Source organism: Artemia sp. Qi Xiang Cuo, chromosome 1 (assembly GCF_049724085.1).
Source record: "Artemia sp. Qi Xiang Cuo chromosome 1, ASM4972408v1, whole genome shotgun sequence".
In the NCBI taxonomy this organism is placed as follows: Eukaryota; Metazoa; Arthropoda; class Branchiopoda; order Anostraca; family Artemiidae; genus Artemia; species Artemia sp. Qi Xiang Cuo.
In genome coordinates, this window is record NC_142794.1 from 61,887,034 (window position 1) to 61,902,779 (window position 15,746).

The following is a 15,746-nucleotide window of genomic DNA, read 5'->3' on the forward strand; positions in this document are numbered from 1 at the left end:
TTTTAAAACGGGAGAGAAATTTATTAATACTAATATTATTATTATTATTATTAATTTATTACCCGTCAAGAAAAAGGTACATATACGGAATAATCAGTAAAATGACAAAAAAATAGAAAAAAAAAATCATCACATACATTACATTAATACAAAAAAGCTATTTTGAACAAATTGGTGACCATGGATGATTAAACTTACTTTGAAAACGGGAAAGAGATTTATTAATGATAATTTTAGGGTCAGCTAGTTTGTACAAATGAATAATTTTACGGTTTCTTGTCCAAGGGGGAAAATGTAAAAGATATTTAGCAAATCTGAAGAAGATGGATCGTAGGTGCTTTTTATCTGTAACTGTAAAGAATTTCCAGAAATGAGCAATGCAAAGGATATATAGAAGAGTTATGGCGTTGTAAACGGACGCTAGAAGGTCACAGTTGCAGCTCAATTTGCTTTTTACGATTACAGCTTAAGTAGTGTTATTTTTACACTCACTGTGAGAAATCAGCAAACGAAGTGTGTGGCCTTTAGATGTGCCAATTGGAAGGCCCAGGTATGTAATATGTTCTGCGGGTTAACAAGAGAACCGTCCAGATTTAGAAGAGAAGTAGAGGGATTTTGCCAATTAGCGTAAAGAGCGAGGCATTGACTAGGGGTGAACCCATGAATATAGAAGTTCGTTACGTAAGTTAATTCGTAAGTTACGTATATTTATTACTAATAAAAGCCTTCGTAAATAAAATTAAAGAACTTTCAAGAATGCCATTTAACCAAAAAAAGTAAAATTAATATTCAAATTTCGTTTTAATTATCCATGTACGGCGAGCCAACATCAAAACCTGCTTTAATTCAAAAACGTTCAGAAATTAAATAAAAAACAAGTTTTTTTTTAATGAAAGTAAGGAGTGACATTAAAACTTAAAACGAACAGAAATTATTCTGTATATGAAAGGGGCTGTCCCCTCCTCACCGCCTCACTCTTTATGATCAAGTTTGACTCTTTCTCACAACTGTATTTTTTAAAACAATAAAAACTTTAGCGTAAAAATCGAGGCGTTGAGGAGAGGACAGCCCCTTTCATATACAGAACAATTTCTGTTCGTTTTAAGTTTTAATGTCGCTCCTTACTTTCAGTGAAAAAAAAAACTTTTTTTTTTCATAGAATATAGAGTCCATATACATATATAGATGCTAAAATAAAAAGGGGACTGTGTATTTATCCAAAGGGGGGAATAAACTATGAACTTTAAAGTAAAGCAATAAAGTTTTAGGAATGAGATAAGTAAGTATTTCAAGGTATTTAAGGTATTTCATTATTTCAAGGTATTTTACAGAATTTCTGGTAACCATTTTGTAATTGGGAGCATGGTGCCACTTTAAGGGTCTCTCTTGGCTCAAAATTAAATTTGCCAATGAAGCAATTTATGGAATTATTGAAAAGTGTAGCTGTTTAATTGTCATTCATTACCTTGAATGCTTTGACAGTTGCTTGATGTAGCTTTTATTCTAGACAGTTGTGAAAACCCGACCTAGAAGAAAGGATATGAAGAGTGTTGAACAGCTGCTGAAAGATCTAGGTGCTGCCACACCAGAGAAGAAAATTGAAGTTCTCTCTACAAAATTAGCACAGTCACTTGAAGAATGCAAAAATACTCAAGTTGGTGATTTCTTTTTGTCTATTCTTAACATTCTAATCATAGGCAGCGCAATCGCGCTTCCTAAGTAAAGAACAATGTTGGCACAATGTTTTTTTTTTTGTTTTTTTTTTCCATACCAGGGCACTTCATATGGAAGCGGTCGTCGTAGGAACTTCAAAAGGGGCTCATTCGATTGGAAATTGAGAGTTCTAGTGCACTTTTTAACAGTCGAAAGTGATTGGAGGGCAACTGCCCCCCCCCCCCCGACCATCATTCCCCCAAACAAATCCGATAAAAATTTTGAGATAGCCATTTTGTTCAGCGTAGTGGATTTCCAGATTTTGAGGAGGACACTCCCCCACAACCCTCAGGGCAAGTGTTTTAAGTTATGCCCTGGGGGCATATAAAAAAGCTGTTGGCACAAAGTATTATTTATTAATTTTTTCCTTTAGAGCACGTCACTTCGTATCAAAGAAGTAGTCGTAGAAACTACAAAAAGGGCTCATTCAATTGGAAATTGGAGTAGCTTGTGCCCTATTTAATAGTCGAAAGTGATTGGAAGGCAACTAACACCCCTTCCTCACCCACCATTTCCCGAAACACATCCACTCAAAATTTGAGATAACTATTTTGTTCAGCGTAGTTGATTTCCAGATAGAAATTATGTTTTTGAGCAGGACACTCCCCCACAACCCTCAGGGCAAGGGTTTTAAGTTATGCCCTGGGGGCATATAAGGTTTTTATAGAAGGCGTTGTCGTAGAAACTTCAAAAAAGGGTCATTCGATTGGAAATTCAAAGGGCTAGTGCCCTTTTTAATAGTCGAAAGTGATTGGAGGGCAATTAACACCCCTCTCACGCCCACCTTTTCCCCAAACACATGTAATCAAAATTTTGAGATAGCCATTTTATTCAACGTAGTTTTAAGTTCTGGAAATTTTGTCTTTGATGATGACAACCCCCCCCCCCCCACAGCCCTCAGGGCTAGGGTTGTAAGTTATGCGCTGGGAGCATATAAGGTTTTTATAGAATGCGTTGTCATAGAAACTTCAAAAAGGGCTCATTCTATTGGAAATTGAAATGGGTAGTAACCTTTTTAATAGTCGGAAGTGATTGGAATGCAACTAACACCCCTTCCACGCCCACCATTTCCCCAAACACATTCAATAAAAATTTTGAGATAGCCATTTTGTTCCACGCTGTTCAAAGTTCAGGAAATTATACCTTTGAGCAGGTCACCCCCCCCCCCCACAGTCTTCAGGGCAAGGGTTATAAGTTATGCCCTGGGGGCATAGAAGGTTTTTATATAAATAGTTGTCGTAAAAACTTAAAAAGGGCTCATTCGATTGGAAATTAAGAGGACCAGTGCCCTGTTTAATAGTTTTAAGTTATTAAGAAGTAATGTGCCCCCTTCTCACGCCCACTTTTTCCCCAAACACATCCAATCAAAATTTTTAGATAGCCATTTTATTCAACGTAGTTGAAAGTTTTGGAAATTAGGTCTTTAAGGATAACAAACCCTCCCCTCACAGCCTCAGGGCAAGGGTTTTAAGTTATGCCCTCGGGGCATATAAGGTTTTTATTGAAAGCGTTGTCATAGAAACTTCAAAAGGGCTCAATTAATTGGAAATTGAAAGGGCTAGTGACTTTTTTTTTGAAATTAGGTCTTTTAGGATTATAACCCCTCAGAGTCCTCAGTGCAAGGGCTGTAAGTTATGCCCTGGGGGTATATATTGTAGAAATTTCAAAAAAGGGCTAATTTGATTGGAAATTGAAATTGCCCTTTTTAATAGTCGAAAGTGAGTGGAGAGTTATTAACCCCCCTCTTACGCCCAGCATTTCCCCAAACACATTCAGTCAAAGTTTAGAGATAGCCATTTTGTTCAACGTAGTTGAAAGATCTGCAAATTATGTATTTAAGGATGACAAACCCCCCAGAGTCCCAAGGACAAAGTTTGTAAGTTGTGCAGTGGGGGCATATAAGGTTTTTATAGATAGAGTTGTCGTAAAACTTCAAAAGGGGCTCATTGAATCGGAAATTGAGAGGGCTAGTGCCCTTTTTAATAGTCGAAAGTGATTGGAGGGTAACTAACCCCTCTCTCACACCCACCATTCCCCCAAACACATCCAATCAAAATTTTCAGATAGCCATTTTGTTCAATGTAGTAGAAAGTTCTCTAAATTAGGTCTTTGAGAATGATAGCCCCCCCCTCCGCCCTCAGGGCAAGGGTTGTAAGTTATGCCCTGGGGGCATATAAGATTTTTATTGAAAGTTTTGTCGTAGAAACTTCAAAAGGGCTCATTTGATTGGAAAATGAAAGGACTAGTGCCATTTTTAGTAGTTGAAAGTGACTGGAGAGCGACTACCGCCCCTCTCATGCCCTCCCCAAACACCTCCAATCAAAATTTTGAGATAGCCATTTTGTTTAACGTAGTTGAAAGTTCTGGAAATTAGGTCTTAGAGGATGACAACAACTCTAACAGCTCTTAGGGTAACGGTTGTAATTTATGCCCTGGGGGCATATAATGTGTTTATAGAAAGCGTTGTCGTTTCAAAAAGGGCTCATTCGATTGTAAATCGAAAGGCCTAGTCCCCTTTTTTATAATCGAAAGTGATTGGAAGGCTTGACATTTTTACAGTAAAGATCGATGTGGGTATAACGTATTATTTTTTGTTGTTGTTGTTGTTTAGACCAGGGCAATTCGTATCGAAGGAGTTGTTGTAGGAAGTTTGAAAACGATTCATTCGATTGAAAATAGAAAGGGTTGATGCCCTTTTTAATAGTCGAAAGTGATTGGAGGGCAACTAATCCCCCTTCCCATTTGCCCATTATGTTTAAAAACTAAATATTGCCTTAAGATTAAATCAAAATGCACTGTGTTAATGCTAATTCCCAATAAGGCATCTCAACAGTATCCCAAGAACGACTGAGGGTATTATGTTCAAACTTTCGGGGCTACTTCTGCTCTTAAAATTGAACCCAATCAAAATTGTGTAAGTGTATCCAAGCTATCAAAGAAAGTAAACAGATTATTTTGCGAATGGTATCAAGTTTTCCAATTCAGGTCAACTAGAGGAGGTATGAAACTAAATTAAACACTACTATCTGTGTCCAGATTTTTAAAAGGGTCTATTTTGTTAAAAATTGCTGAAAGTTTTTCTCCAGCATACAAATAGCAGGCCAAACTATAAAATCTAAAAAAAAACGAACAGAAATTAACTAAAAAAACTTTTTCCACAAACAAGTTTTTCAAAGAAAAGTAAAGAACCCCATTAAACCAAAAATGAGCAAAAATAAAATCAAAAAATCTACCAAGCGTGAAGCTACCACAAATCAGCATCAATATATAAATGAAACCCAAAACGAACAGAAATTACAATAAATAATCGATTCAAACTCTAAAACGGGCAGAAATTAACATAAGTTGGGCTCAAAGCCCCTATGCCTTCCCAAGGCCAGAACAAAATTTGCGCTTTACTGAAAAAAAAATACTAATGAATGTGCGTTGTCAGTTTAATATACATTATACTGATATTTAGTTATCAAAATGTTAATATTATTTGATATAAAAGTAAAAACATTGATATTTAATTAATTAATACTGAAAATAGAATGATTACTTCACACCTCTTATGAAATCTCCGAGCAAAGTTAGGTATTTTTCCTCTCTCTAACCTACTCAATGATGTCTTGTATGTCCCCCAAGTTACTCTTTAATGGATCTTATCCCGAGTAATGCCAGAGTATCTTTGTTAATAAGCTCTCTTGTTTTTCGCCGAATTCTAAAACTTTATCCTCCTGTTCTGTTCCTTTAATTAAACAGGAAAAAAACAACTTTTTTTTAACATGTGATCAGGTTCATTAAGCATGCATGAGTATTACTTTCACATTCTTCTAAGAACCTGATTCTAGATTTATTTATTTGTTCCAGTGAAATTAAAGCAATTGTGTTCAATTAAATAATACTTTTGATTAATCTATGTTTCTTCAAAATCTGGTGGGGGGCTTCGCCAAGCGGGATTTTTGAATGTCAACAGGACATGCCCTTGCAATAATGGAAGTTAGTGTTGACTACCTTCATTAAAGCTTCTGTAAATAAAAGAAAATATGCTTTAAAAGCTCCTTAGAACATAAAGTGAGTAATATGAACAAGAAAGTAAGCAGTAAAAAAAAAGATAATATTGTTTTAAAACTATTTTTCAAAAACTTGTTTCATTTTGGAATTCAAAGCGTCCTACAGAAATTATTCTTTGACAAACATCATTGTCCATGTTTTGGCATGGATCAAACAGTTCGTGGTAACGAACTGTCAGTAAGGAGCGACCCGGCTCAATGGTAACCGAAACTCTAGAAAACGGGTTTTTGATACCAATAGATATATCAAAAGAATTAAATTTCAATGCTGAGTTCAAATATATAATTTTCATCAAGTTTAGTGCTACCCATCAAAAGTTACGCGCCTGAGAAAATTTGGCTGATTTTCAAAAAAAGGGGGAAAAACCCCCTATAAGTTATAGGACCTTAATGAATATCACACCATCATATTCAGCGTATCAGAGAACCCTACTGTAGAGGGTTCAAGCTTCTATCTGCAAAAATGTGGAATTTTGTATTTTTTGCCAGAAGAAAGATCACGGATGCGTGTTTATTTGTTTTTTTGTTTGTTTTTTTCCCAGGGGTGATCGTATCGACCCAGTGGTCCTAGAATATCGTGGGAGAGCTCACTTGAACGGAAATTTAAAGTTCTAGTGCCCTTTTTAAGTGACCAAAAATAATGGAGGGCAACTAGGCCCCCACCCACGCTCATTTTTTTCCCAAAGTCACCCGGTCAAAATTTTGAGATAGCCATTTTGTTCAGTATGGTCAAAAACATGATAAATATGTCTATTAGGATGAATTAATCACACTAAGTACCCAGAGGGGGGGCTAAAAGTTATGAACTTTGCCCAATGTTAGCATATAGTATTGTTTATTCGTATATATACATACGTTTGCTGGAGTTTTTTTTTCGTTTAGGGGGTGGTATGGGGGGATAGGGGGTGCTGATGGCGGATCTGTTAATGAAGGAAGTTTGAAAGGGGGAAGGGAAATTGACATGAAGGGGGTGCCGGAATTACCAGCATTATTTATTGGTTATTGGGAAGTATACAACCATTTTCAGGAAGGATTTTTTCTGGAGGGGGGGGGGCGAGAGGAGGGGGCCACTCTGGAGAATAGGTCCGTGGAGGATGTTTCTTTGGGGGAAGAGATAGTTCGATGAAGGGGGTGCCGGATTTCCAAGCATTATTTAAGAAACGATCAGAAATTAAATAAAAAAAACAAGTTTTTTCAACTGAAATGTAAGAAGGAATATTAGATCTTAAAACGAATAGAAAGTATAACGTATGTGAGGGGGTTCTCCCCCAAGTCAATACCTCGCTCTTTACGCTACAGTTTTTTTTAGTGCTTTCAAAAGAGCTATCTATTCTAATTAAACGGCCTTTGTGATTCAGGGGTTTGTGAATAAAAATTTTTTTACTTTTAACGTAAAGAGCGTGGTATTGACTAAGGGGAGAACCCCCTCATATACGTAATAACATATACGTAATAAAAAAAGAATAAAAAAACAAGCGATACGGCTCAATAGTAATCGAAACTTTTAAAAACGGAATTTTGATGTCAATAAATTTATCAAAAGAATGTGTTTATAATGCTGATTCTAAATATACAAATTATGTTAAGTTTAGTATTACTCATCAAAGGCTATGAGCCTGAGAAAATTTACTCGATTTTTTAAAGAGGGGCCCCTACAAGTGAAAGAATTTTAATGAAAATCACACCGTCAGATTCAGCGTATCAGAAAACCCTATAACATAGGTTTCAAGCTCATATCTGCAAAAATCTGCAACTTTGTATTTTTTTGCCAGAAGAAAAATATATCAATATAGTAGTTAGTTAAGTAAGTTAATTTGTAAAGACATCCATTTAGAGAAAGAAAAGTAAAATTTTTATGCAAATAAAAGCTGCATTAACTAAAAAACGATCAGAAATTAAATAAAAAAAACAAGTTTTTTAAACTGAAAGTAAGGAGCGACATTAAAACTTAAAACGGAACAGAAATTATTCCGTATATGAAAGCGGCTGTCCCCTCCTCAACGTCTCGCTCTTTACGCTAAAGTTTGACTCTTTCTCACAACTCTATTTTTTAAAACAATAAAAAAATTAGCGTAAAGAGCAAGGCGTCGAGGAGGGGACAGCCCTTTTCATATACGGAATAATTTCTGTTCATTTTAAGTTTTAATGTCGCTCCTTACTTTCAGTTTAAAAAACTTGTTTTTTTTTATTTAATTTATATAAGGAGTAATGTCTCTTATGCACATTGGTTTTATTCTACACTCATCATAGACAATGGATGATTGTACATAATTGGGAGAGTGCTTGTTTATTTGCAAATTTTGAGCTCTTGTTTACTTTTTAAGTGACAAAGTACATTGGTGAGCACTCAACCACATTTTGTTGCTGTTGAGCATAACGTTTTAGCTTTAAATAGTATCAGTAACAAATTTCAAGGTTGCTTTTTCAGTCAGAATTGCAAATAATCTAAAAGGATATATGTTTATGCATCAGGAACAACACAAAGCAACCAGCCCCAAAAATAAAGCTGTTAAATTGTGTAAATAGCCTATTCAAAAAAAGGGGCTTCATAGATAGTGGATAGAAAGGTAGATAGTGAAAAAATAATGAAATTAAACATTTTTACTACTACTACCATTATTAATACTAGTCCTACTAAGATTGTCACTGCAATTGTGATTACTGCCACATCTATAAGTGCTGGCACTGTTATTTAAAAATATTTTTGCCACCTATGGTGCTAGAAATGCTGTTTACTGCTAAAATAAAGCTTTAAATACTTTTAGATGTATAGAAAAAAAAGTATAATGTAGATAAAATAAACACCAATAAAACTTCTAGCTTTGAAAAAGTCATCTATAAAGATAAGAGGGTTCCATTGCAATTGAATCCTCATGTAACTGAACCCCATTCAAATGAACCCATGTAAATGAACCCTCGTGCAGCTGAACCCTCATGCAACTTAACCGCCGTTTAACTGAACCATGTGCAATTGAACCCGTAAAACGGAACCCTTATGCAACTCAAACCCCGTTTAACTGAACCCTCATATAACTCATCACCCGTTTAACTGAACCCCAATGCAATTCTATTCTCACTCAACTGAGTATCCATGCAACTCAACTCCATTCAGTCTACCCTCATTCAACTCAACCTCCGTGTAAATTCAACCCTTTTAAAATTCAAGTCTCATTTGTTTCAACCAAAATTCAACTCAACTTCCATGCAATTCAACCCTCGTTTAGCTCAACCCCCATTCAACTCAATCCTCATTTAACCCAAATCTGTCGGACTCAACCCTCTTAATATCAACCGCATTCAGCTCAAGCTTCCTCAAATTAACAATATAACTATAAGTAGTTCACTATAAGTAACTATAAGCCCGTTTTGTTGGAGGTGACAAAAGCTGACTTGAGTGAAATGGTCTTTATTTATTGGTCAATACTTTGTGTTTTTTTTTTATGCTGCTTCAATGTAAAACTATCTGCATCTCGAAAAACAAATATTTATTCGTTTTGTCAATATATTTGAAAATTGGCGAAACTTTTTATGCCCAGGACCTGAATACACTTTAAGTTCATGGTTGCAACAATAGGTGCACACTGGTATGGCTGTTTCAAAATTTGGATCGAATGTTTTTTTTGGAGAGGATAGCTAAAGATGGCTAGGGAGAGGGGGGGCTGGTAGCCCTCCAGCCACTTTAAAACATACCCTCTCAACATATACTGAAAATGTCAACTTAATATCCTCAGGCGTTCTTAAAATATTGCGAATCTGCCTTTTTGATAAACTGAATGTACATAGTGTCTTTTGATCTTGTTTAAGATACCCCTCGACATTCTTCAAAGTGTGACCTTAATACCCTTGGCCTTTTCAAATACACCCAGAATCAAAACTTTCAACTTTTCCTAATGATAAATCCTGCACGTAAACAATTAATAAATTGCATGGTTTACAATCCTTGTCCCTGGCTGTGGGGGGCATGGCATCCCTGGATGCATAGGTTTTATACCATTTGACTAGTTGGCACAGAATGACAGGTACAAAATATCGACCAATTTTGAGGAGAGGGGGCACATAAAAATGGCAAGGAGGTAGGACTGGTTGCCCTCCTATCTCTCCTCAACACCCCCTCAAAATACCTTGAAAGTTTCAACCTAATACCCTCAGCCGTAGTTTAGACTTTGTTGATACTCCCTATTCACAACCAGTAAGGACAAAGTGTGTTTTGGTTGTGTTTGGTATTCCTCTCAGCTTTTCCTTAAAGTTTCGCCTTGATCCTCCAAGTTTGCAATCTAGGATCAAACATGCCCTCTTTTCTTGATCAAAGACCTTGTATGTTTGGGTAACTTGCAAAACTTACAGCCCCTGCACCAGGGGCTGGGGGGTTGTCGACCCCTAATGCATAGTTATTTGATCTTTGAACTATTTGTGTGAATTGGCTATCTCAGAATTTTGATCGGATACATTTGGAGAAAGAAGAGCGTGGGAGGGGGGCTAGTTGCCCTCCGATCCCTATTGATCCTTAAAAAAAGAACAGCTTTCGATTTCAAATCGATTGAGCCTCCTCTAAAGTTTATACGACCACCTCTTTCATAAAAACCTTGTATGTTAACAACGGGCATCTTGCGAAACTTACAGCCCTTGCCCCAGGGGCTGTGGGTTGGTTTTGTCAACCTTGAAGGCATAGTTTTTTTGGCATTTGGACTATTTTGAACAAAATGACTATCTCAATATTTTGATCAGATGCATTTGGAGAAAAAAGAGCATGGATGTTGGGGTTAGTTACCTCTGATCACTTTTGACTTTTAAAAAGGGCGCTAGAACTTTTCATTTCCAATCGAATGAGCCCCTCCGAAGTTTATACGACTACCCCTTCCATAAAAATGTTTATGTTAATAATGGGTAATTTGCATAACTTACAGCCCTTGTCCCGGTGGCACCCCCGGACGTATAATTATTTAACCTTTGGGCTATTTTGAACAAAATGGCTATATCAAACTATGATCGGATGCGTTTGTGCAAAAGAGTGCCCTTTGATCACTTTTGACTTTTAAAAAGGAACTAGAACTTTCGATTTCCAGTCCATTGAGACTATTCTAAAGTTTATACGGCCGTCTCTCTCATAAAAATCTTATATGTTAACAACGGGCAACTTGCGAGACTTACAGCCCTTGCCCAAGGGGCTGTGGGTTGGTTTTGTCAACCATGGAGGCATGGTTTTTTGGAATTTGGACTATTTTAGACAAAATGGCTACCTCAATATTTTGATCAGATGCATTTGGAGGAAAAAGAGCATGGGGGTGGGGTTGCTCTCTGATCACTTTTGACTCTTAAAAAGGTCGCTAGAACTTTTGTTTTCCAATCCTATGAGCCCCTCCAAAATCTTTACGACTGCCTCTTCCATAAAAATTTATATATTAACAATGGGCAATTTGCGTAGCTTACAGCTCTTGCCCTGGTGTCTGGGGGCTGTCAACCCCGGAGGCATAGTTGTTTAACCTTCGGGCTGTTTTGAACAAATTGGTAATATCAAACTATGATCGGATGCATTTTTGAATCTTAAAAAGGAACTAGAACTTTCGATTTCCAATCGAATGAGCCTACTCCAAAGTTTATGTGACCATCTCTTTCATAAGAACCTTATATGTTACAATGGACAACTTGCGTGACTTACAGCCCTTGCCCTAGGGGCTGTGGGTTGGTTTTGTCAACCTTGGAGGCATAGTTTTTTTTGGCATTTTGGCTATTTTGAACAAAATCGCCAAGAAAAAAACGCCAAAAGATTAACCGTTAGATTTTGACAAGGCTTTTGCCTATATTTATTGTCCTTGATCGAAGGAGGGTTCCGTCTTTGAAAGGCGCTTAGTTTGTAGGGGTGACTTCTCTAGAAAGGGAAACTATTTCATTTAGGATAGACCTTAGCACTAGGAATCCTTTTACCTTTATTCTTTATTTTTGTTTACACTGGTATTCTTACTTTTAAGTAAACCTCCAAAATTGCAGTAAATTTCAAAAACTTCACATTGTGTAAAAGCTGTACGTGTTAATAATTTATCTTGAGACACAATTTTATATTAAGAATGATAGTTTAAGACTTATTTGACCAGGAAGATAAACTGGGAGATTGGAAGTAACTTCCTCCAAGTGGTCACCAATCTCCATATTTTCTGATAAGTCAGAATGAATACTTTCTGCATCAGTTTCCCAACTGGAAGTTCTCATGCTGTGATTGCTATATTCAACTTTAACGGAAAATCTATGGATCGTTGATGTTTGAATTCTTATGGACGAAAAGTGGTGTCAAGTTTACCGAATTAATTCCGCTTTGAGCCACCTTAGCCGAGTGGATGGCACGCTGAACTTGCAATCCTATGGTCTTTGGAACGGATGTTTGATTCCCTCTGTCGCAAATCCTTTGGGTGGGGTTAAGTTGTATGCCTGTCCAAGCTCAGCCGCTGTGAATCTGGGGAGCTTACAGTTAAAATAAATTCCTATATAACGTCTAAACTTTAGATAGCAGATGAGGTGGAATTACGCCTGGTCTTGCTGTAAGTACAAATAAATATAAGCTATTTCGGCAAATTTATTTTCACTGTTCAATGGGGCAACACTCGTAAAAATTTGGCAGTACCTGAGGGACTTGAAAATTGCAGTTTTCAGGCATGAGTAGGGGTAAAATGACATTAAGGGGCAGATTTCATTTCGGTTTCCTTGGTACTTCAGACAATTGTTATAACAAAAAAATGCTGTTCAATATTTTCGACAAAGCGCAACTGGCAATAGAGCCTTCAAGGGGTTTGGGGTAGGGGAAACCTCCAACCTCTTATTTGCGGTAACTTCTGTTTGTTTTAATTTGACTTGTCGCGTGAGTTAACTTCTACCTTTTTTAAGTTTAAATTTTGGACTTAACTTTTCTTCGAGAAACTTGATCTTTCTTTTTTTCTTTTTTTTTTGTATTTAATTACCAACCATTAATGTATATATGAAGCAGTTGTAACATTAAAAAAGGCATTTGGCTGTTTATAGAGCTCTCTATTTTTTACCAGTTTGCGGTTGCTAAAGCTTTTATTAGCAAATTGGATAAAACATGGTCAGTATTATTCCTAGAAGTTTCCCAGATTCAACTCAGTAAAAGTCAGTACAATGTAGTACACCTTCAACAGAGAACTGAAGTTATAACTTTTGAGGGATGACAAGCTTAAGAATTCCACTCATCAACACGAAAAAAGTAGTAAGTAACATAACAGATCAAGAATTTCACTCACCAACATAAGAAAAAAGTAGTTAGTAATATAAGAAAGATAAGGATTTCACACACAAACGTAACAAAAAAGTAATGAATAAGTAAAAACAAATCCACAAAACTAGAAAAAAGGTAATGCTGGACAAGTAGCATCATCAAAGCTGAGTAAATAATAATTTGGATTTTCTTTTTCAAATTATACTTGTCAAATTTTACATATATGTATGTACGGCTGTAGTTAAAATTGTACGCAAATTAAAACATGAAAGACACCCGGTCTTGATGGTATTTGTCCAGATAACCTGCGGTATGGCACTGACGTCCTGTTTGCTCATATCTCTCTTGTGTTCCAGATGTGTATCGATTGCGCTATGGTCTCCAGATTCTTTTGTGCTGATGTTCTGTCAAATATCCCCCAAAAAGGGAAAGATCAAAATGATTAAACAGGGTATAGACCAATTGGCGTTTCTAGCGTTCTCAGAAGTTCTCGAGCTACTTCTCCTCCCAGATATTTTGGGGATGTGTAGATTGGACTACCGTCATTCCGGCTTCCTCCAAACCAAGAGTTGTGTGTTTGTACATAGACTTTTAAAGAAATCTATTGTCAAAGCCCAAAGAATGGGGTCCTCCCTCTTTATTTGCAGCGTGGATATCTCAGCTGCATTCGATTTACTTGAGGAGTCTCAGGTGTTCCTGAAATTACTTGAATATGGTAATAGTACTCATGTTGTAGGACTTTTGTTTTCTGGTACTCGGCCATTTTTGTGAAATTTAGACTGAAAAAAAGTTAGACCGATCACATGAGCAGACCAATTAGATTTATTTGAGGCCTTTGGCAAGAATCTGTATTAAGCCCTATCCTGTTTAATACTCAAGCATCCGAGATAACAAAAAAATGTTACTGAAAGATTCAGTATCAGTCTATGCGACCTCGCTCTGCTTTCTTATGCTGAAGACCTGCTGATGTTAAGCTATAACTTTGCTTCACTACAAGAGAATTATGACCGCTGATAACTGGACACGGATGTACCTGTCTGAGAGTCAATGCATTAAAGACGGATTTCTTGGAATTTTATCACTCAGGAAGCAAGCAGCAAAAGTGATGTTACATGTGTCACTGTTGAACGAACGAAAATTGTCCCTGGAAAATCCATGAGGTACCTGTGAATAACGTGCGGTTATGATATCAGAAGTTCTTGTTTACTGATAATAGAGAAATTTACCACCAGCATTCGCTCAAGTTACGGCAAGCTTGTCTCTCTGAAATTTTGCTTGAAATAGCAGATCGTCGCAAAGCTTTATGCATTGTTTGCTCTCCCTCACCTGCTTTATGTATCGCCGCTATGGGACCAGTTCGCGCAGACTGAAAGACTAAAAGTCGGGTTTGTATACTGCAAATACTTCAAGTTTTTGCTTCATTACCCGCTCTACGAAAAAAATACATTCGTTTTTAAGATCTCAAAATAAGGTTGACCCAATTGTCTTGTGCCATCTACTGAAAAAAGAGCAGAAAAAAGGCATTTCAAACGTTGTTTGAGTTTGTGCCTCTTCATCTGATCTATGACTGCTTAATTGTTATTTATTAGTGCTTAATTATTGTTTAATTTTCTTCTTTGGCGCTGAAATGTTTTTGTTTTTCCTTTTCTTCTTTTGTATTACTCCGCTTTTCTTCTTTTTCTTGTATGAGCGGGGAAAAATAACTTGTTATTATTATATTTGTTTGAGATTTACAGTAATTGATATTTAATTGAAAACCTAAATCTTTCAGTAATGACAGACGAAATTCAATACGCTTTAGAACGTCTAAGAACCAAAGAGCTATCCTAGATCAAAATATACTTCACGTGGAACTAGTTACTTGGCTTTTTTATGGTAAAATACCACATTACAATGTTTGCGTCTCTTACAATTCAAGACTAAAATATTCAAAAAAAAAAATTCTGTTTCTGATGCATATTTAAGTTTGATGTATCAAATTTTCAATTAAGGTAGACTCCCTCCGAGAGAGACTCTTGCGTTAACGGACATAGCTCTGTTATTCGCGTATATATCGCAAGACAATTTTTCTTCTGCACAAGTCAGGGAAGATAATTAATATATATTAAAAAATAAATAGCGGACCTGGTACTAAACCCTGTGGGACACCTATATAATCAAGTTCAAACAAGCTTGACAAGTGACTAACAACGTCCACAATAACCTATCAACCATAACGATATGATGTTATTAGGTCTACTCTCCTCCTTCGTAATCCTGCAATTTCCATTTTATTGGAAAGAATATCATGGTTTGGAGTGTCAAATGCTTTTCTGACATGGCTGAAACAAGGAAATTATTATCTAAGCAATCATGTAATCCTAATAAAAAACTGCAACGGCTTGATCTGTCGAATTGCCGCTCTAAATACAAACTGAAGTTTCGCAAAGAACATTATTTTATCTAAATAACGAGAAACTCTTCCTTTAAAAATTTTTCTTCGTGACTTTAGACATCGGTGACATAATCGTTGTAGGGCGATGGTTATTTATGTAAGATTTATCTCATTTTTTATACAATAGTATTACACGTACAATGTGCCATCTACTAGGAACTCTTCCCGAACAAATACACGAGTTACTTGTATGAAAAAATAGTTACAGAATTATGCTTGCAGTATTCTTTTTAGCACAGTAGTAGAAATTTCATCATGTCATAATGAAATACCATTTTTTAAATAATTAATAACCTTTAGATTTTCTCAAAAAGTAACCAGT

The 15,746-nt window shown here is 36.3% G+C and overlaps 1 protein-coding gene across 1 annotated transcript in view; it reads left to right on the forward strand.

Moving 5' to 3' along the window:
* Positions 1-15,746, forward strand: part of LOC148956565 (beta-taxilin-like) — a 67,358-nt gene that overhangs the window by 24,279 nt on the left and 27,333 nt on the right. The window contains exon 2 of the mRNA XM_089095843.1: positions 1,508-1,654. Coding sequence (XP_088951969.1) covers positions 1,508-1,654 — 147 coding nt within the window. The remainder of the gene's footprint in view (positions 1-1,507; positions 1,655-15,746) is intronic.